The sequence below is a fragment of the Chlorocebus sabaeus genome, chromosome 15, assembly GCF_047675955.1.
Source record: "Chlorocebus sabaeus isolate Y175 chromosome 15, mChlSab1.0.hap1, whole genome shotgun sequence".
Classification (NCBI taxonomy): Eukaryota; Metazoa; Chordata; class Mammalia; order Primates; family Cercopithecidae; genus Chlorocebus; species Chlorocebus sabaeus.
Genome location: NC_132918.1, coordinates 3,274,778 through 3,294,613, shown reverse-complemented (window position 1 = coordinate 3,294,613; position 19,836 = coordinate 3,274,778). Strand labels below are relative to the sequence as shown.

At 47.2% G+C, this 19,836-nt stretch overlaps 1 protein-coding gene across 12 annotated transcripts in view; it reads right to left on the bottom strand.

Moving 5' to 3' along the window:
* Nucleotides 1-19,836, bottom strand: part of DGKG (diacylglycerol kinase gamma) — a 227,318-nt gene that overhangs the window by 123,420 nt on the left and 84,062 nt on the right. For 7 of the 12 annotated variants that reach the window (XR_005237244.2, XR_012095538.1, XM_073023376.1 and 4 more), the window contains exons 10-16: nt 17,605-17,722; nt 14,343-14,431; nt 10,909-11,025; nt 9,790-9,882; nt 7,308-7,367; nt 3,716-3,795; nt 2,491-2,565 (exon numbers count right to left, since the gene is read on the bottom strand). Coding sequence is in view for 10 of the 12 variants with exons in the window: in XM_073023376.1 (XP_072879477.1) it covers nt 2,491-2,565; nt 3,716-3,795; nt 7,308-7,367; nt 9,790-9,882; nt 10,909-11,025; nt 14,343-14,431; nt 17,605-17,722 (632 nt within the window). In the remaining 2 variants the exon portion in view is untranslated. The remainder of the gene's footprint in view (nt 1-2,490; nt 2,566-3,715; nt 3,796-7,307; nt 7,368-9,789; nt 9,883-10,908; nt 11,026-14,342; nt 14,432-17,604; nt 17,723-19,836) is intronic. The other 5 variants (XM_073023374.1, XM_007971828.3, XM_007971830.3 and 2 more) reach the window with 5 other exon arrangements.

Genomic DNA, 19,836 nt, shown 5'->3' with positions numbered 1-19,836 from the left:
AAGGCCAAAATGGACTTGTTACTAGGTTGCGGTTGACATTGATACACGTTGAGTCAGAGTCTCCCCTGTTCCCCAGGAGTAGGTTAAGACCTCAGTTCCTTTTGCGGTCGAAAGGGTCACTCAATGTTCTGAGACCAGAAGTTACTATGCAGTGCCTTGAACATGGAGCCAAGGCCAAGGGGCCCATCCTTGTACAAGGAGAATCTGACTCAACATTCAACACAAATGGAAAATGGTTTTCTAGAAATTCTCTACTAGTTATGCCGAGGAGTCCAGAGTTTGTGCATTTTGGCATCAATACAAATAGCCCCCAGTGTTTTCACTCCTCTTGGGCTCTCCCCCCTACTCTGTCCTGACATCCGCCCTGGTAAGCGAGATGCATTGAATTTGCTGGATCTTCACTTCACTCTCCTGTGGGCCACAGTGAGTGGAGTGATGCCCTTCTCTTCTCAGGAGCCTTAACCCTGGAGAACAGGCTGCTCAACCTGGGGTCCATGAACCTCCAAGTGTTCTGTGGGATTCAGAGGGCCATGAAATTGGAGGAGAAAATATTACATTCTTATTTTCCCTAAGCTCAAACTGAAATTAGTGGTATTTCCTCCAATTCAGCATGTAGGCAACAAACCACAGCGGTCTGAACGATAGCCATGACTTTGTCAACGGTCAAAATCACAGGCATGTTAGTGTTTCATCACGGTTGTGGCAGATGTCTCATAGCACCGTCATGCTCACCACTGCTCGGAATTTACAGTAGTTATTAGACCCGCGTCTGGGTCTTCCTATTTAATGTGTTGGTGAAGCTCCTATATTCTCATATCACTAATTTGTTTTACTGTTTTGATAACTATTTTTTGATACGGTTTCCTTGGTTACCTTTTATTATTTCATTTTATGCATTAAGAAATATTCTAAGAGGGTGTCTGTATGCTTCACCAGACTGCCAAAGGGGTTCCTGGCACAAAAAAGTTAAGAACCTCTGCTTTAGAACGAATGTGACCTGCGGACACCTTGGGGGTGGGACTTGGGAAGCCAAAGGTCAGTATTTCCAATCTGCCCAGCCTGGTGGTTTGAGAAGAGCCCCGGAGCTTTCAGAGTCACTGATGCATGTGTAGGCAAATTAACATTCCTTCTCTTCCACTTCTCTTGCAGAACTCTGCTCTCCAACAGGAAGTGAATTCTGAACAGAGGCTCCCTCCAGCTAGGCAACCTGTCTGATTACAGAGTGACAGGCGCATGAGAGACCCTCAGGGCGCATCAGCCCTGGAAGTAGCCAGTTGGCTCAACATCTCAGATGAAAACAATTTAGAATACAGGAGGTTAAGCTGGAGGACGGTCTGCAAGTTTTGGCAGTGGGCTGGTAAAGGTGTCTGTGGGGGGCTGCTCCGTCACAAGGCTGTGCTGTTCAGCAGTAATGGCAATCATGGTGACTGTGAGGGCAACTGCAGTGGTATACAGAGGTGGGCTCTGTCCTGAAATTAGTTTTACAGGCAAATCATGGCAGAAGTACTGAATCTGTACTTACGTTTTCTTTCTCTTTTTAACTGGGCCTTGTACTACCGCTGCCACAAATAATAGCTTTGGTGTCAGTCGACCAAAAACAGGGTCAAATTCTCTTTTCAGAGTCCTTAGTCCAACCTCTCTGAGGGGTCTTGCTGAACCCGGAATAGAAATCCCCATTGGAGGTTGGGCAAAGTGGCTGTGTGCTGGGCAAGCCCAGCCCAGAGTATGCAGACAGCCCCGGGTCCGGGGCCAGCCAGCAGAGGGCTCTCGAGCACTGGCCCAGACTGGGAGGAAGCCCAGGCTTTCCCTGCCTTCTAGCCCAGGTGCTGGAGGGGCCGCATCACAGGAACCTGCAGCTCACCATTAGCCACGGACACAGGGACCACGCCTCCCACAGGGCCTCTTTTCAACCCCATGCTAACAAGCAGAGAATAACCAATGAGTAAGTGGCAGGAGGAGCAAAACAACTTCAAAATCGAATGATTTAGAAAACAAAAGTGATTCCATTGAACAAGTAATTGTCTTGATCCTAAAATGCCCCCACAGTGGAACACCAAGGCAGAACTCTGAGTCACTGTCTAGAATTCCAAACTGCTGACTGACAATGATAACAAAACTTTCTCTTCTCTGATGATTCAGTATGAAGACACCAGCTAACAGAGCCTTGCAAATAAGTTAAAATAATTTACCAGCCTGTTCCTCCTGTCAATCAAATGAATGGTGTGTGTGGTTATCCCCTCTTATAAAATCAATAACTTTTTCTAGGACAAGCTACAGGAGGCCACTTCTCAAACAGAGTTAGCCTTCCTGGGCATCCCGAATATCTCCAGGAGTCAGAGTAGGACGTGAGAAAAAGCAGAGACAGGGAGTAAAATGGCAGGAAGGGACAAGTTGAGAGATGAAAGATAAAAAAGGTGACAAAAGAGGCATCTTCATTGGAGATTAAAAGGGAGGGGGAGAAATAAGAGGTAAAGATTGTGATCTCCATACCCTGGAGTAGGCCCCCCATTGTCCAGGTTGAAAACTTGTTTGGGGTTGAGCAGATAGTGGAATTTCCGAAGAATTCTATGGAAAAAAAAAGAAAAAGAGGGAGAGAGAGAGACAGAGAAGGAATATGTCATCGTGAGAAGTCACATTAGGGCAAACACCTCTGGAGCCCACTGGTGGCAGGGATGAGGGTTCATCCTCATCCCTGGAGGGGAAGGCACTGCCTGCTGACCCTGGAGTCCAGACTCCATCTGGCATCCCCGTATTATCAGCCCTGGTTCAAGGCTGCACTACCAACTTAGCTCCTAAGCCCAGAAGCATCACTCCTTACAAAGAGAACAGGGCAGAGAAACCCAGAGAACAGAACTTTCATTCTAAAGCTTTATCCTCCACAGAGACCTTTCCCCAAATGTTCTGTATGGTCTAGGCAGTGTGATTCTTCCCTCTGCAGACTATACAGAAGCATCACAGGACCCCCCTCCTCCCCAGGGAGAGGCCCCCTGCAGTCCTGGGATCAGGAGGAAATGCAGGGGGCGGCTGAGAGGCCCTGACTGCACCCAGACCTGCTTTCCTGGTTCCAGCTTGGAGTCAGGTCAGTTCAGGAGGGGTGTTCTGCCCCTTGGATGGGGGTGGGGGTCCTCATAGTTCTTGCTTTAACTCTACTAATTATTATTTTTTAACCTGGATTCCAGATCACGGTGCCCTCTGTTAATGATCCTGGAATTGGGAGACAGAGCTGCTTTAACCATTCTCTCTGTCCTCCTGTGCTGTTTAGCAATTTCTAGCCACCACTGAACTGGGCATTTTAGCAAACTGATGAGGTGGATGCCCTGGCTTCTCATGGGTGGTGGTAGCACAGGAGGCCCTAATCAATGGGACCCCCATCATCTCTTAAATCAAGAGATCTGAGAGGCTAGAAAGGCACAGGCATCTCAGAGTGTGGTCTAACCCTGGTGGTCTTAATAATGGCTTACGTGGCAGGCTGTGGGCTAATCGCTGTGCCTATTCTCACCTGTGAGAGGAGGAATGATGATTATCTCCATTTTACAGAGGGAGAAACCGAGGCCTGGCGACTTTAAGTCACTTGGGCCAGGTCATAAAGTGGCAGGTGGCAGTGTTGGGATTTGAGTCTGCTTGTCTCCACAGCCTGCTGTGTTACTGCCAAGGGGAGGAAGGGCCTGAGTCGTGTTGCCCTAGTTGCTCCACTTTGAAACAGAAGAGAACGTACCTTTCTCCTTGTCTCCCTCCACTCTTGGGGTTCACCAAGACCAGCAGGGGGTGGGTACCCGGGGTGGGGATGATCTTATACTTGAAAGGTAAAAGAAAAAGAAATTAGCTCTGCTTCATCCAATAGGGGGGTGAAATGAGAGTTGAAGCCAAGACAGCTTCGGAGAGGCAGATGAGAAGCAGGCGGGCAGGCGGTCAGGTGTTTGTCCACTGGCTGAATTTTCTGAGGCACTAAGTAGCTAAGTGTCTCCAGTTTGAACGGTCTTTGAGCAGTGTTAACGGAAATGAGGGTTTGAGGTCGGGATCAGTGATGGGACAATGGTGCTGTAGCTTCAAATCATTCAACAGTGATGTGGTCTTGTACCTACAGCACAAGAGTAAATTTTGTGGGGGACACAGCTGAATATGATCTTAGAAAGCACAGCTGTCTGATCGTACACGTAAGCGAAATAGCACTCATGGAGTGAGCCACCGCTTCCACCCTGGCGCCTTCCAAATGCTGATTTCTGGCCCCAGTTTCCTCCTGAACCCTGGTCCCACATTTCTCACTGGCCAGTGGGTACTGTCGACTGGACGTCTCACCATCAGTACAAGCTCAACGTGCCTCATACATGACACGTCTTCTCTCCCTGTGGAACTCGGTCTTTCTCCTGGTTCCCTGTTTCTGTTATTCATTCATCCCTCCAAGGAAGGTGTTGTCCTGTCAAATCTTTCCCAGAAATGTCCCTTTACCTCTGGCTGCCACAGCCCCATGCTGCTTTGTGCCTTTCCCACCCTAGGTAAGTCGTGCATGCCATTCCCACACAGTTCCTTCCCAGGACACCAGGCCAGCCATGCCACTCTTGCTCAAAAACTTGTAATGACATCTCATTATTAAAGGAGGATTTGGATTTTGTGGATAAGATGTAAATCTCCTAACCTGGCGTTAAAGGCCTTTTCAATCTAGCCCTATTCTACTGCTATCTCCTAGTTCCTGCTAACCCTCAGCTGCAGGTGCAGCCAAGACCTGCTCTTGCTCCTCTAGTAAGTCTGGAGTATGTCTTGCATATTCCCACCCATGGGTCTGCTCATGCTTGTTTCTTCTCCCATTCCATGACCTGAAATGCCTACTTCCTTGTTTGCAAACTCTTAAAAAAAAAAAAAAAACTTCTGGCTGAGCATGACCACTCATGCCTATAATCCCAGCACTTTGGGAGGCCGAGGCGGGCGGATCACAAGGTCAGGAATTTGAGACTAGCCTGGCCAACATGATGAAACCCCATATCTACTAAAAATACAAAAATTAGCCGGGCATGGTGGCATGTGCCTGTAATCCCAGCTACTCGGGAGGCTGAGGCAGGAGAATCACTTGAACTTGGGAGGTGGAGGTTGCAGTGAGCCGAGATCTCGCCACTGCGCTCCAGCCTGAGCGATAGAGCAAGACTCTGTCTTGGAAAAGAAAACGAAAAGAAAAGAAAAGAAAAGAAAAGAAAAGAAAAGAAAAGAAAAGAAAAGAAAAGAAAAGAAAAGAAAAGAAGACAAGACAAGACAAGACTACCACCACCACCAACAAAAACCTTCTTATCCTCAGGGCTCAATTCAAGAGACATCTCCTATATGAAGTTTCCCTTGATCATTGCAACTAAAATGATTGCACTTAAAACATGTACTATTGACCGGGCACGGTGACTCACACCTGTAATCCTAGCACTTTGGGAGGCCAAGGCAGGCAGATCACCTGAGGCCAGGAGTTCGAGACCAGCCTGGCCGACATGGTGAAACCCCATCTCTACTAAAAATACAAAAATTAGTCGGGTATAGTGGCGTATGCCTGTAATCCCAGCTACTCGGGAGGCTGAGGCAGGAGAATCGCTTGAACCCGGGAGGCAAAGGTTGCAGTGAGCCGAGATCACACCATTGCACTCCAGCCTGGGAGACAAGAGCAAAACCCCATCTCAAAAAACAAACAAGCAAGCAAGCAAACAAACAAACTATGTACTATCTTCTGGAGTTTCTTTTGTTGTTCATTTGTATTTTTTTTAACTTTCTTAGATAAATGACTCAAAACATCAACTGGATTTAAAATGCATTGGGAGCAGAGTGGGGTGTGTGTAACCCTATTACCAAGGACCGTATAGCACCAGACAGAAGAGTGCGTACTCAGCAAATACTTGTGGGTTCAGTGGAAGGATACGCCAATGTGGATGTGCAGCTCTGCTCCATATTCAATATCTAATGCCTGCTTTTCCAGATCTCAAGCTAAAAGTCCAGCAAACACAGTGCCATGTTGTTTGAAAAGGATAGTAGCATTCACCATGATCTAAAAAATTGGTCTCACCTGCCCAGGGTGACTATGTGATGCCCAGAAGCATCTTGGAGGCTAAGGAATAATCCCTCACCTCTGGAGATGACATTCAACGTATTTAACAGCTAACCCTACAGCAGGGACTCTGTCCTATCATAACAGATGCAGCACATCCTGCCGGCTCCCTGCCCTAAACAACTGGCATAAACATATCGGGTGTGGATGTGTGTGTGCCTGTGTCTGTTTCCCACCTTTCTGCCCTTCTAGGTTTCTAGAGCTTTCTCACATATTAAGATTCTTCCCTCATTCTGCCTTATGTTTCACTTTTCTTTTTTTTTCTTTTGAGGCAGAATCTCCCTCTGTTGCCCAGGCTGGAGTGAAGTGGCACAATCTTGGCTCACTGCAAGCTCCACCTCCAAGGTTCAAGCGATTCTCCTGCCTCAGCCTCGAGAGTAGCTGGGATTACAGGCGCCTCCCACCACGCCCAGCTAGTTTTTGTTTTTTTAGTAGAGACGGGGTTTCATCATGTTGGCCAGGCTGGTCTCGAACTTCTGACCTTAGGCAATTTGCACACCTCAGCATCCCAAAGTGCTGGGATGACAGGCATGAGCCACTGTGCCTGGCCTGTTTTACTTTTCACAACACGTGAATCTGTATGTTCTCATTTAATCTTACAGCACCTCTGGGAGGTGGGCGGGGCAGGGATTACTGTGTCCCCTTTGAGCGGAGGAAACTTAAGGCTCAGAGGCAGAGCAGGAGGCCCCGGTTTTCTATTTCCTTTTCTAGTACTCTTTGTTCCTCACCAGACTGCCTTCCCTGCACTCCTTGGAACTCTGTGGAAGGCACAAAAAATGTTCACTGGTGAACCCAAGTGAAAAAATGAGTTCTTAAGTATATGTTTAAGGATTAAGAAGAACTTTTAGATCTGGTTAGCTTCATTTTGGCAGATCATGTTCTGGAGACAGCTTGGCAATCCTGGAAAACCCATTGTCTATTTTTAGGCCACATCTTTGTTATTATTTAGGACATCTGCATATTAAAGTTTTATGTAACTTGTTCCTAAAATAGTAATAAAGCCCAGTAAGACCAGCAATGGGATCAGCCAACCTTGCCTCTCACCACTTGCTGACAGTGTGGCTGTCAAAGGTAACTCCAGAGGCCAGAAAAAAATGCCCTCCTGGGTGGTATAACTGGTCAGACGAGAAGGCAAATGATGAAATGCTTTTCTATAGCACCTGAACCCCATCCTGCCCGCCACAACCCTGGAACAACTTAGAAAGTGCAATCAGATTTAGAGCTCATGAGGTACCTGCATGACAAGTTCACCCTTGGCGGATACGCAGCCATCAGACTTCCCACCTGGCCTGTCCTGTGAGAAGAAAGGAAAGACAAGCATCTTTTGGAAAAAGAAGACTAATACAAAGAGAGAGAGATTAGATGAAAAACAAATGGCTGATATGAAGAGATCAGAAAGCTAGTGTAGTATGGAGACAAGTTTTTCAACATAGGGCTTCTGACCTAAATAAAGAAATGTACCCCTATGACTTTTTCTAGGATTCTCCAAGCCTCCAGTGATGACATCACTGGCTGACTTTACCTTTGAGGCAAGGGACATAATGGGGAGCACTGAAATTGGCAGAATCCCACTTAGTTGATTTAGAACCTTGAGCTCTGAGAAGCAAATTCTTAGACTTGGCCTTGCTTTCCTTCTTTCCTTCTTTCCTTCCTCCCTTCCTTCCTCCTTTCCTTCCTTCCTCCCTCCCTCCCTCCCTCTCTCTCTCTTTCTTTCCTTCTTTCTTTCTTGACAGAGTCTCACTGTGTCACCAGGCTGGAGTGCAGTGATGTGACCTTGGTTCACTGCAAGCTCTGCCTCCTGGGTTCAAGTGATTCTCCTGCCTCAGCCTCCTGAGTACCTGGGACTACAGGCGCGCGCCACCACGTTCAGCTAATTTTCTTGTATTTTTAGTAGAGACGGGGTTTCACCATGTTGGCCAGGATGGTCTCGATCTCTTGACCTCGTGATCTGCCCCCTCGGCCTCCCAAAGTGCTGGGATTACAGGTGTGAGTCACTGCGCCGGGCCATAGGCTTGGCTTTTGTGCTGAGCACTATCTAATGATATGATGTTGTCATTTTTTTTGGTTTTGTTTATCTTGTTTATTTTTCTAATGTTTATTTTATTAAGATTTTCTCACATATAGTAAAATGCTCAAATCTAAATTGTACGACTTGATGAATTTTGTATACGGGGATGGCCTTGTAACTACTACGTCTTCAAGCATAACCCTGTTGTGACTCCTGATACCATATGGGTTTTGCCTGGCTTTTGAATTTAATATAATGGATTCATAGAGCATATCTTTTTCTGAGTCTAGCTTCTTTGGTTCAGCATTATATTTTTGAGATTCTCCATGTTTTTACTCTATGCATAGTTTGTTCTTTCCCATTGCAATGTAGTTTCCCATTCTATGAATGCCAGATGCCGATATGCCTCAATTTATTCATCTATTCTCCTGTTAATGGTCATTTACTTGTTTCCAGTTTTTAACTGTCATGAATAAAGTTGCTATGAGCATTCTTGTGCATGTCTTTTGATGGAATAAATGCTTGGGTTTTCCAGGTAGATGCGCTGGAGGAGAATTGTTGAGTTATGAAGTTTGGTTATTTCCAATACAGTAAATATTGCTAAATGATTTTCCAACATGTTGGTATTTTTCAGGGTTTTTTATTTTTATTTTTGAGACAGAGTCTCACCCTGTCACCCAGGCTGGAGTGCAGTGGTGTGATCTCGGCTCACTGCAACCTCTACCTCCTGGGATCAAGCGAGTCTCCTGCCTCAGCCACCCCAGTAGCTGGGATTTAAGGTGCTCACCACCACGCCTGGCTAATTTTTGTATTTTTAGTAGAGATGGTGTTTCACTCTGTTGGCCAGGCTGGTCTTGAACTCCTGACCTCAGGTGATCCGCCTGCCTCAGCCTCCCAAAGTGCTGGGATTACAGGCATGAGCCACTATGGTTGGCCTTTTTCTCAGGTTTTTAATGAGGAAGAAGTAGCTTGTCAAGTTCAGAGTGAGATGTGAGGAATGAGTGGGACTTGCAACATTTTTAAGATGGGAAGATGCCATGGTTAAGTGTTGGTGTTTGTTGAAAGAGGAGTCTTCAACACAGGTGACAAAGTGTCAGGTGGGGGTAAAGGAGCTTAATTTTGCTGCTTTCATTTCCAAATTGGCTGAGACACCCAAGTGGAAACTCAGGAGGTAGAGGGAGATAGGGTTTGGATGTGGCACGGAGATTGGCAGAGATGAGGCAGGTTGGGAGCCTGGCCATGCATAGGTGGTGTGTGCTGTGCTCTGCCTGCAAGAGGCTTAGAACAAATGTGCTTTCCTTGACGGGTCATTTCAGGGCATTCAGGATGGCCAGCAATTGGAAACAGTTTGGTCAGAGAAGTTTTCTCTCAAAATCTGATCAGTGCGGCGCTGACCTCTTTCAAGCACATGCTGAAAGCACAAACCCCACAGAGAGGAGCAGAAAAGATTAACGACTAGGCACTAGCTAAAAACCCAGGTAATAAAATAATCTGCACAACAAACTCCCGCGACACGTGTTTGCCTGTGTAACAAACCATCCCATGTACCCTCTAACCTAAAATAATAGTTAAAAAAAGAAAGAAAAGAAAACACAAACCCAAAGAGTTGTCAGGGAAGCCCTGGGAGGGATGTGAATGTCTGAAAGCTCCTGCATCTGAAACCAGAACCCAGAGAAGCGAGAGCCCTCGCCAGGGCAGGAGCACTCACCCGGGTGACGGGGCATATGGAGGTGGGCAGCAAGATGTGGTCTCTGAGTTCCCCACCGTCACACAACGTTGCTAATTCACATTTGCGGTGAAACTGCGGGGAGAAATGAAAAAAATGAAAAAGAGAGTGAGCGAAAGTGAGCAAAGAAACATCAAACATGAAGGTAAAGAGGTTTTGGGGAGAGGCGAGCTGTCTAGTGCTCCCCCAAATCCTGATGCACTGCTGACTTTGACAGTATTGCCGTGTGTGTGTGTGTGCGTGTGTGTGTGTGTGGTTAAGAGTGCCAAGTCAGCTGTGGGCAGAACAAGGAGGCCAAGAGCTGCTCATGGCTACTGAAGCAACAGGGTCATGAGCCGGCCTGTGACCCTTCAGTGTGGCACCCCGTGTTGATTCCAGAGCCCCCTTGGATATGTGCTCTCCAGGTCCCGAGACTCTGGGAGGAGGGAGATCTTGATGAAAGAACTCATGGATGGCTGAGAGTAAACCTTGTGATTCAACCTTTGTATTTTGAGAGTTCTGCAGTCTGGTTTTGAGAAATCTACATTTTGAGGGTGATACCTGGGAAGAAGGACAAGAGCTGGCACTGAGTTTTGTCAGGCAGGTCGGCCAGCTCAGTGGCTGCCAGTGGCACTCTGGGTGTCCAGTGGGGCTGTGGACACAGCATGTGGGGTGGCTGGTGGCAGCAGGTCCAAACCTTTGGCCCTGGCAGTGGGGCTGCCCTGAGGAATGCGCCTTCAGGGCAGGCACCCCCTCCTATGATGTTCCTGTTGTCCAATTTTTCTCCCACTCTGTCAGTGTCCCCGGCCCCAGGTGACACCCAGGTGAAAGAAGTTCATAGTCGGGCCTGCTGATCCCAGCTGCCGGGCCACAGAGACAGTGGACTGGCCAGCTTCTTCTTCAGCAGTCCTCACTCCCCTGGTTCGGGGGTGCCTTCTCTCTGGGCAGCTTGGTAATTCACTGGAGCATCGTTAGGCTGAGGGCATTGCATAGGGGCTGTGGGGCTCCCTCGCTCCCCTGGCTCTGCTCATGCCCTCTGGCCAGATGTTCACTGCTCCTGGGCCGCAGCTTGGGCAAAAAAAACATTGAAAAGAAGCAGGGCCGCCCTGGGCACCAACCCACCGTCATCCGGCACCACACGCAGTGCCGCGCGGTGACCCTCTGGTAGCACTTGGTACTTTTGTGGCACCGGTCACACTTGACGGAGGAGTTCCCTTCCACCCATGCGTGCTGCATCACCTGCGGAAGGGAAGCGAAGGATGCCAGGGAAAACGGCAGAACCATGCCCCCCGGGGCCTAGGGCTGGAGGAGAAGGATCTGGGAGGGGATGCCGAGAACCAGAGGGACTGTTTCCTATGTAGAGGATGCTTATTGGAGGTTGGATTGCTTTGCCTAATGGCACGATGTGGTTCCTCCCTGCCTAACTGACATTATGCGAATCGAAGTAGATTAAAAACCCGCTTTGCCACATTTTGAACAGCTCAATCGCCCGGGCAGGCAGGCCTCTGAGCAGCATCTTGTCTGGCAGTCCATCTGTCTGTCTTGCAGAACTCCTTGCAGTGATGTGTTTGTACGCGCCCTCGTGCTTGTGGAAGGCAGCGTGGTGCAGAGGAACTCTGGAGGGGTTGGGTGGGCCACAGACAAATCCGGCTGGAGTCTCTTTGAAGTGGTGGCCGTTGGCCAGTTCTTAGACCTCTCTGAGTGTCAGGTCCCTGACCTGTAGAAATTGGTATAAGAAGCCCCACTTCCGGGGTTACTGGGGCAATGCAATGAGATAGCACGTTTGGAAGGGCCTCCCTGGGACAGTGCTGGCCCTTTGGGGATACCCACAACTGGGTAACGCCCTTCTCCTTCCTCAGCCTTAGCTGCTCATTAGAACCACCTGGGGGAGCTTTTAGACGTCCTAATGTCCAGCGGACACTCCAGAGCAAATAAATTAGAGTCTTTGAGGGTGGGGCACATGATTAATATGTTTTAATGCACTCTGGGTGATTATAATGTGAAATTGAGACTGAAAAGCACTCTAGAAGGAAATCAGAGAAAAGTCAAAAGAAATTAGTGCGGGTCCATTGGTGCTTTTCACACCTGTTTCCTGGAGAGCTGGTTGTATCTGCTCCATGACCAGGAAATACCACGAGGGCAGGCTAGGCATTTGGAAACAGGTGGGAATGGTGGGGATGTTTTTGTATGTGTGTGTCAGTGCAGCTAAAGCAACAGCAGCTGGCTAGTAGCCCCACTATCTGGGAGGCTGAGGAATTCTCATCAAAATTCTCCCTTGAAAATTTTCACCATGATACCACAAATAACAGAAGGAAGTAGACACGGACTCTAGGAGAAGGTGGGGGACATACCCTGAAGCGGCTAACTACAAGCGCAGAATTAAAAACCCACGAAATATTCGTGTAATTCTGTCCAGGTTTGTATTAAATAAGAATAAATGTGATTTTTTGAGACAGTCTCACTCTGTTGCCCAGGCTGGAGTGCAGTAGCATGATCACAACTCACTGCAGCCTCCACCTTCCAGGTTCAAGCGATCCTCCCAGCCCAGCCTCCCGAGTAGCTGGGACTACAGGCACATGCCACCACACCAGGCTAATTTTTGTATTTTCTTTTTGTAAAGACAGGATCTCACCATGTTGCCCTGGCTGGTCTCAAACTCCTGGGCTCAAGCTATTGGCCCTCCTCAGCCTCCCAAAGTTCTGGGATTACAGGTGTGAGTGACTGCACTTGGTCCAAGAATAAATGTTTTAAATTACTTAGCAAGTAAGTTGCTTAAGGCCTCCCCTAAGGATGTTTTTGGTAAAATTATTGCTCCAGAAAATGTGTCGGTTTGGTTGGTAGCTTATCACTTTGTGCCTTGCACTTCCGAGGGTGTAAATAACTCAGTTTGCTAATTAATCTGTCATCTACATGGCCACATTGAATTTGCTCTGAGATTATTCTTTCCATTTTGCAGAGGAAAAAAATGAAGTTTCAGAGAGGTGAACTGACTGGCCCTAAGTTCCAAGGCTGGTGAATGGCCAAGTAGAGTTTCCTAGCCAGGTCTTCTGATCCCAAGTCCAGAGCCATTCCCCCAACACCACGTTGCCTTCCCCATTCTCTTTGGAATCGAGGAGATGGTGAAAGACTGGGGCGCTCCTGCAGGCTGAGAAGGTTGTGAGTGTGCCCTGCCAGCCCCTCATCGGCCTCACTCTGTTCTCTGTGTGACAAGTGGCCAGAGTGCAGGCTTAGGGCCTGCATCCAGCAGGTACACCATGTGTCCCGGTGAATGGCATGGACATGGAGCAGGGTGTGCATGGGGTGGTGCAGACGGCGTGGATGAGACCATGCAGTGTCCATGGGGCATGCACACAAATCCTAGGAGGCACCTTTCTCTCCCAGGAGTCCTTCTGCAGGAGGGCTGGGTACCACTCTCACTGCTAACCATCTCCTGACTCACACTCCTCCATGTAATCTTCCCTTTGCAGGAAGGCAAAGTGCCCTTTCCCTGCTAATTTTAAGGTAAGTTTATTTCCAGAGTTGGAGAATGGCATCACCCAATGGCCAAAGGGTTAGAAACCTGGGAGCCATTCCCTACCTCTTCCCCTGTCTCATCCTCTGCATCCCCATCACCATGTCCTGGTCATGGTGGTGGTACTTCCAAATTACCTCTCAAACTCTCCCTTCATTTTCTCTTCTTTAGCCAGCGTGACAGTCAAAATACCCAATAACCGGCATTGCAAGGGGGACCCTCAGCACAGGACCATCCTACAGCAGTGAGTGTGGATCCCACCACAGTCGGGCCCTCAGCGCAGTACTGCCTTTTGCCTCAAGTATTGGAAGAGTCTCCCTCCCCTGATTTCTCTCCCACATCACACTCAGAGCTATTAACCTAATTCACAAACTCAATCACATCTTCTTGTGCTTGAAGCTCTTCAGTAGCCCCCGGCTGCACAGAAAACGCCTTTCTCACTCAGCTGGCCTCACAAGACCTGCTTCAGGCCAGATCTCACCACTTTCTGAGTGCATCTCCTGCCACTTTCCTTTAAGCATCCTCCACCCCGGCTATGCCAAACTAAGCATGGATCCCGGAATAAGCCACGTCTCATGCCTTTACACACGAGGCTTCCTCTGCCTGGAGAGTCTGGTCCTTCTCGATGTCTCATGAAGTCCTCCCAATTTGTGTTCAAGACACAACTGCAATGCCAGCTCCTTTGTGCAACTTGCCCCGTGCTTGCACTGTACCTCCCACACAGCTGTGTTATTGTAGCACACATCTCACTACTCTGTTCTTTGCGTATATGCCTGTCTCTCCTCCTAGACAGCACAGTTCTTGAGCAGGCTGGGGAGCATCTCTTACAACCCGTGTACCCCCTAGCATGGAGCCTGGCACACAGCAGGCACCAGGAAGGTGCTGGATGGATTGATGAATGAACGAGATGGTTTATAGGTGGTCCTCAAGGCAGAGAAGGGACTGGAGGAAGCTCCCAGCAAGCCCTCCTGCCCAGGAATCCATGTTGGTGGACATGTTTCCTGGATGAGGCATGCAGTAGAACAAGGCAGTAGATATCACCAACCTCGCCGCTCCTTTTGGCTTTTGAGTACGTTTTGACACAACCAGGAATGTTTTTGGACACACAGCGTTCGTGGACAGTGTATTTACAGTCTGAAAAGAAAAAAAAAATCAAGGCAGGTGCTTGTGAATGGCCACGTAGAAGAGGCCCAGCTGCCCTCCCACCCTAGCTAAGGCCTGTACCTCCCTCTGGGTGGTTGGTGAGGGGCAGAGGACACAGGGGGCTGGGCTTTTCTAATGGAAATTCAAAATAGTCTGCAATCATTCTTGGAGGAGAGAGTCCCTGCTTATCCGCTGCGGCAGCACCTCCACCTGCCTCACTCCCTCTGTAGGCAGTGAACGCTGCAGGAACACATCCCCGGAAAGGCGCTTTTTGCTGAAGGGGAGTGTGCAGCATCGTTCTCCTGGCTATTCCAGTGCCACTGTATTGCATGCCCAGGACATTGGAGAGTGGATAGAAAGGTCAGGCCTTTTTTTTTTCTTTTTGAGACAGAGTTTCATTCTTGTTGCCTAAGCTGGAGTGCAATGGCGTGATCTTGGCTCACTGCAACCTCCGCCTCCAGGGTTCAAGCGATTCTCCTGCCTCAGCCTCCCGAGTAGCTGGGATTATAAGCATTATGGGCATGTGCCACCATGCCCAGCTAATTTTTTGTATTTTTAGTAGAAGCAGGGTTTCACCACGTTAGCCAGGTTGGTCTCAAACTCTTGACCTCAGGTGATCCGCCCGCCTCAGCCTCCCAAAGTACTGGCGTGAGCCACCGGGCCTGGCCAAGGCCAGGGCTTTTTAAGGCTAGGCAGACCCCTGTAACAATCCACATGACCTTGGGTAAATTGTTTTACCTCTCTGAAGTTCAGGGTTTTCTGTAAAAAGGGAAGAAAACGGCCTCTTTCTCTTTGCAGGGATGTTGCAGTAGTACATGAGACAGTTTGTGTAAAGCATCATGTATCTGGGGCAGAGTAGCTACTCCATATATTATTGCTGTTGTTTTTACTACCATTATGTGAACAGCAGAGGCCTATGGGCCTAGAACTTAATGGGAATGAGATCTATCTATAAAATGTGAGTGAGAACTGGGTTTGAACTGGCACTGGGGAGACTGGTGCAGCCCCCCCCCTTTTTTTTGAGATGGGATCTCACCCTGTCACCAGGCTGGAGTGCAGTGGCACGATCTCGGCTCACTGCAACCTCCAACTCCCTGGTTCAAGTGATTTTCCTGCCTCAGCCTCCTGAGTAGCTGGGATTACAGGCACATACCACCATGCCCGGCTGATTTTTGTATTTTTTGTAGGGACGGGGTTTCACTATGTTGGCCAGGATGATCTTGATCTCCTGACCTCGTGATCCGCCTGCCTCGGCCTCCCAAAGTGCTGGGATGACAGGCATGAATCACCATGCCAGGCCTGGTGGGCCCCTTCTTCAGCCCGTTGATGCTTGGTCTTTGTGGACAGTGGGTCCAGCTCTGCCAAGGCAACTTTTGTGGCTGAGGTCACTTGCTGCCTCATTCACATGCGCGTGTTGGATGAAGCACTTCGACCTGGATCAGCCAAGGGGCCTCCCTGCAGCAGCAGCTCCCCGGTCTCTGGTGGGTTCAGGCTGAGTGTCACTGTCCACATCATGGGGTGGGTGGCAGGGCTCTGCACCCACATACTCCGGTGCCTGCCATGCCTTCTTGCTGCAGCCCCTCTGCCTTCTCCTCCTGCTCCCTGTGACCCCTTCTTTCCTACTCCTTATCACTCTTTTCTCCATCCCTTTCTCCTGTCCGCCTTCCTAGTCTTCCTCTCTGCTTTTTCCTCTACCACTTGTAGTTTTTCCCACCTTTCCACTCTGACTTTACTAAAGGAATTAAAAAGTGAAACAACTGTAGAGTTTTCATTCCCATTGCATTTACAGAATGTAAGATGATTTTCTGTTTGTTTGTTTTTTGTTTTTGAGACAGGGTTTCACTTTGTCATCCAAGCTGGAGTGCAGTGGTGCGATCTCGGCTCACTGCAACCTCTGCCTCCCAGCACCTCTGGCTTGAGTGATCCTCCCACCTCAGCCTCGTGAGTAGCTGGGATTACAGGCGCATGCCACCATGCCCAGCTAATTTTTTCTTACTATTTTTATTTTTTATTTTTTATTATACTTTAAGTTCTAGGGTACATGTGCACAATGTGCAGGTTTGCTACATACGTATACATGTGCTGTGTTGGTGTGCTGCACCCATGAACTCGTCATTTACATTAGGTATATCTCCTAATGCTATCCCTCCCCCCTCCCCCAATCCCATGACAGGCCCCGGTGTGCGATGTTTCCCGCCCTGTGTTCAAGTGATCTCATTGTCCAGTTCCCACCTATGAGTGAGAATATGCAGTGTTTGGTTTTCTGTCCTTGCAATAGTTTGCTCAGAATGATGGTTTCCCGCTTCATCCACGTCCCTACAAAGGACATGAACTCATCCTTTTTTACGGCTGCATAGTATTCCATGGTGTATGTGTGCCACATTTTATTTATCCAGTCTATCATTGATGGATATGTGAGTTGGTTCCAAGTCTTTGCTATTGTGAATAGTGCCACAATAAACATATGTTTGCATGTGTCTTTATAGCAGCATGACTTATAATCCTTTGGGTATATACCCAGTAATGGGGTGGCTGGGCCAAATGGTATTTCTAGTTCTAGATCCTTGAGGAATTGCCACACTGTCTTCCACAATGGTTGAACTAGTTTACAGTCCCACCAACAGTGTAAAAGTGTTCCTATTTCTCCACATCCTTTCCAGCACCTTAGTATTTTTAGTAGGGACAAGTTTTTTCCATGTTGGCCAGGCCGGTCTCAAACTCCTGGCCTCAAGCAATCCACCTGCTTCCACCTCCCAAAGTGCTGGGATTTCAGGTGTAAGCCACCGTACTTGGCCCCAAATGCTTATTAGTTTTTTAAAAATAAGTTTCCTCTGAACATATCCAGAATAAATATTGACTAGAAAACCCAAATAAAAGTAGTATGAGAAATTTTAAATTATGTGCGAACTTTAATAATTTTTTCTAGCAAGTCAGTGGCCCATAAAAAGCCTCTAATAATAAATAGTCCAAGACCTGTCCATTGGACCTGGGTAGAGTAAAAACAGGACATGAAGGCCTCACTTTATTCCTTCTGTTGGAACAATATGGGTGGTCCCTCAAGCTGGGAAGCAGAAATACCAACATTTTCTCTGGAATGGATCAACCAACCACGTGCAAAGCAAGATGGTGCCTGGGGGAAAGAGGTTTGAAGGAAATTTACTCACAAGTGCAGCACAGGCCTTGCTTGCGGACGCCCATGAGCATAATATGGCAGAAGTTGCAGTAGGTTGGTTTCTTGAAGTGCTTCATGGTCCAGGCGTGCCGCCCATCCCCTTTGGAGCCCTGCAGGGGTAATAGGAGGTGAGATTCCCAAGCTGGCCACCCTGAGATGGATGAAGCCAGGGGCTGCCTCTTGCACGTTCTTCCTTTTCCTAAATAAGACTTTTTTTAATATTTGGAAGATGAGTTATTGATATTTTTTACTGTTTTAAATACAAATAAAAACAAAGTTTTTTGTGTGTGTTTTAAAAATTAGCAAATATTAAAAGCAAGAAACATTTGAATGGGAGTATGTGTATGTGGGATAAAATAAACCCTCTCCCACATGGCTGGCAGAAGCATACACTGAACAACAATCTGATTATCTATCTATCTATCTATCTATCTATCTATCTATCTATCTATCTATCATCTATCTATGTATCTATGTATCTATCATCTATCTATCTATCAATCATCTATGTATGTATCATCTATTATCTATCTATCTATTTATCTATCTATCTTGATCCTTTAAATGTTTATAACCTTTAACTTACCAGTCTCTCCTCTTCGACTTTGTCCTAAAGAAATAATTTTGAAAAGTCAGATGAGCCTTTTTGGGCCCTGCCGGATGCTGAACCCAGCATTATTTAAAATAATGAAAAGCTGGAAATATCCTAAAGGTCTCAAAATTACCAAAAGGTTAATTGCAGTACATCCACCTGATGTAATGTTAGGTGGCAATCAAAAAGATATTTATAAGACTATCTAATGGCATGGAAATGTGCTCATGATACGATGCTAAGTGAAAAAACAGAATGCCATTTCGATGATATGTTATGATTTGAGTTTTATCTAATAGATCTTTGACGGGAATTAATTTCACTAACCTGTTAATAGAGGTTGGCTATAGCTGGTAGCAATATGGATTTATTATATTCTCTGATTTCTACTTTCTTCTGTGTGTTCCAAATTTTTTACAGTATGCATGTACTAGTGTGATAATCAAGACGAAAGTTTAGTAAAAACAATGTATTCCTTCTATCAGCTTTCAGTACACAGATAAAATAGTAAAAAGACAGAGAGAGGGTTAGACCATCTCCTCCTGACTTTGTTCAGAAGTGAAATCACCTCCACCTACTAGGCACACCAAGCCTCACACAGTTACACACCTTTCCTGCAGCACCGCATCTCCCACCTCCCACCCCAGGGGAGCACAGCACGGCTTGAGACTGTGGCTGGAGGAATGTCCCTCCTGCATGTGTGATCCCTGAATCTCTCTCATAGGCTCCATCGCAAGGTAACACTCTTGGGCTGGTTTTGTGAGCAGTAAAAGCTACGGTAAGGTGATGAGGACCAATGGTCATGGACATAGTGTCCAATGTGTGGGACTCAAATGCAATTCAAATGCAATTCTGGGGTGCATATGCATTCGAGCTGGTCACTGCAACCAGACCTCGGCCTGTGCCCAGGCTTCTGTTATGATCTCCAGAGGAGCTCACATTCTTTTCCAAATGCTAGCTTCCTCCTCTGGGACAGAGAAGCTCTTTTCTTCTCATTACCTCAAACCCTGCTTATTCTAGGACATGAGTTTTATAGAATTAAAACCCTCTTATCTAATGGTCTCCACTTTAGTAAATGCATTCACAAATTGATAAAGATTTATCAAAAGACTGATTCATTCATTTACTCATTTGACCAAGGTCTACCTCAAGGGATTTTTGTAAGAATTAAGTGATATCATGTAAGTAAAGCTTCTAGTTCAATGCCTGACACGTTGTAAATTTAAACTTTCATTAAGTTCTTATTTCATTCCAGATGCTGGGAGACACAAAATAAACTAAAAAGTGTTTGTTGACATGGAAGGAGGTAGATTTACTCCCATTCTAGAAATGAGAAACAGGGATTTAGAGAAGTTCTGTAACTAGCCCAAACCCACACAGATAATGAAGGACTGAAGGAGGAGTCAAACTTGGGTCTTTTGCTGGCCAGAGCCCATGCTCTTTCCATCTCTCTTCTCTACTTCGCAAGCCAGGGTTTTCCTGTATGGGTGGAAGGAAAATGATAGTACTCTTCAGCAGACTTCTTCATGTAGCCCAAAGGGCTGTCAATGTATCTGAAAACACCTCTAGTAGCTAAGTCAGTTAGCTGATCCCCCTTTCTCAGCTACTATTTTTATGGATATAAGAAGCGCA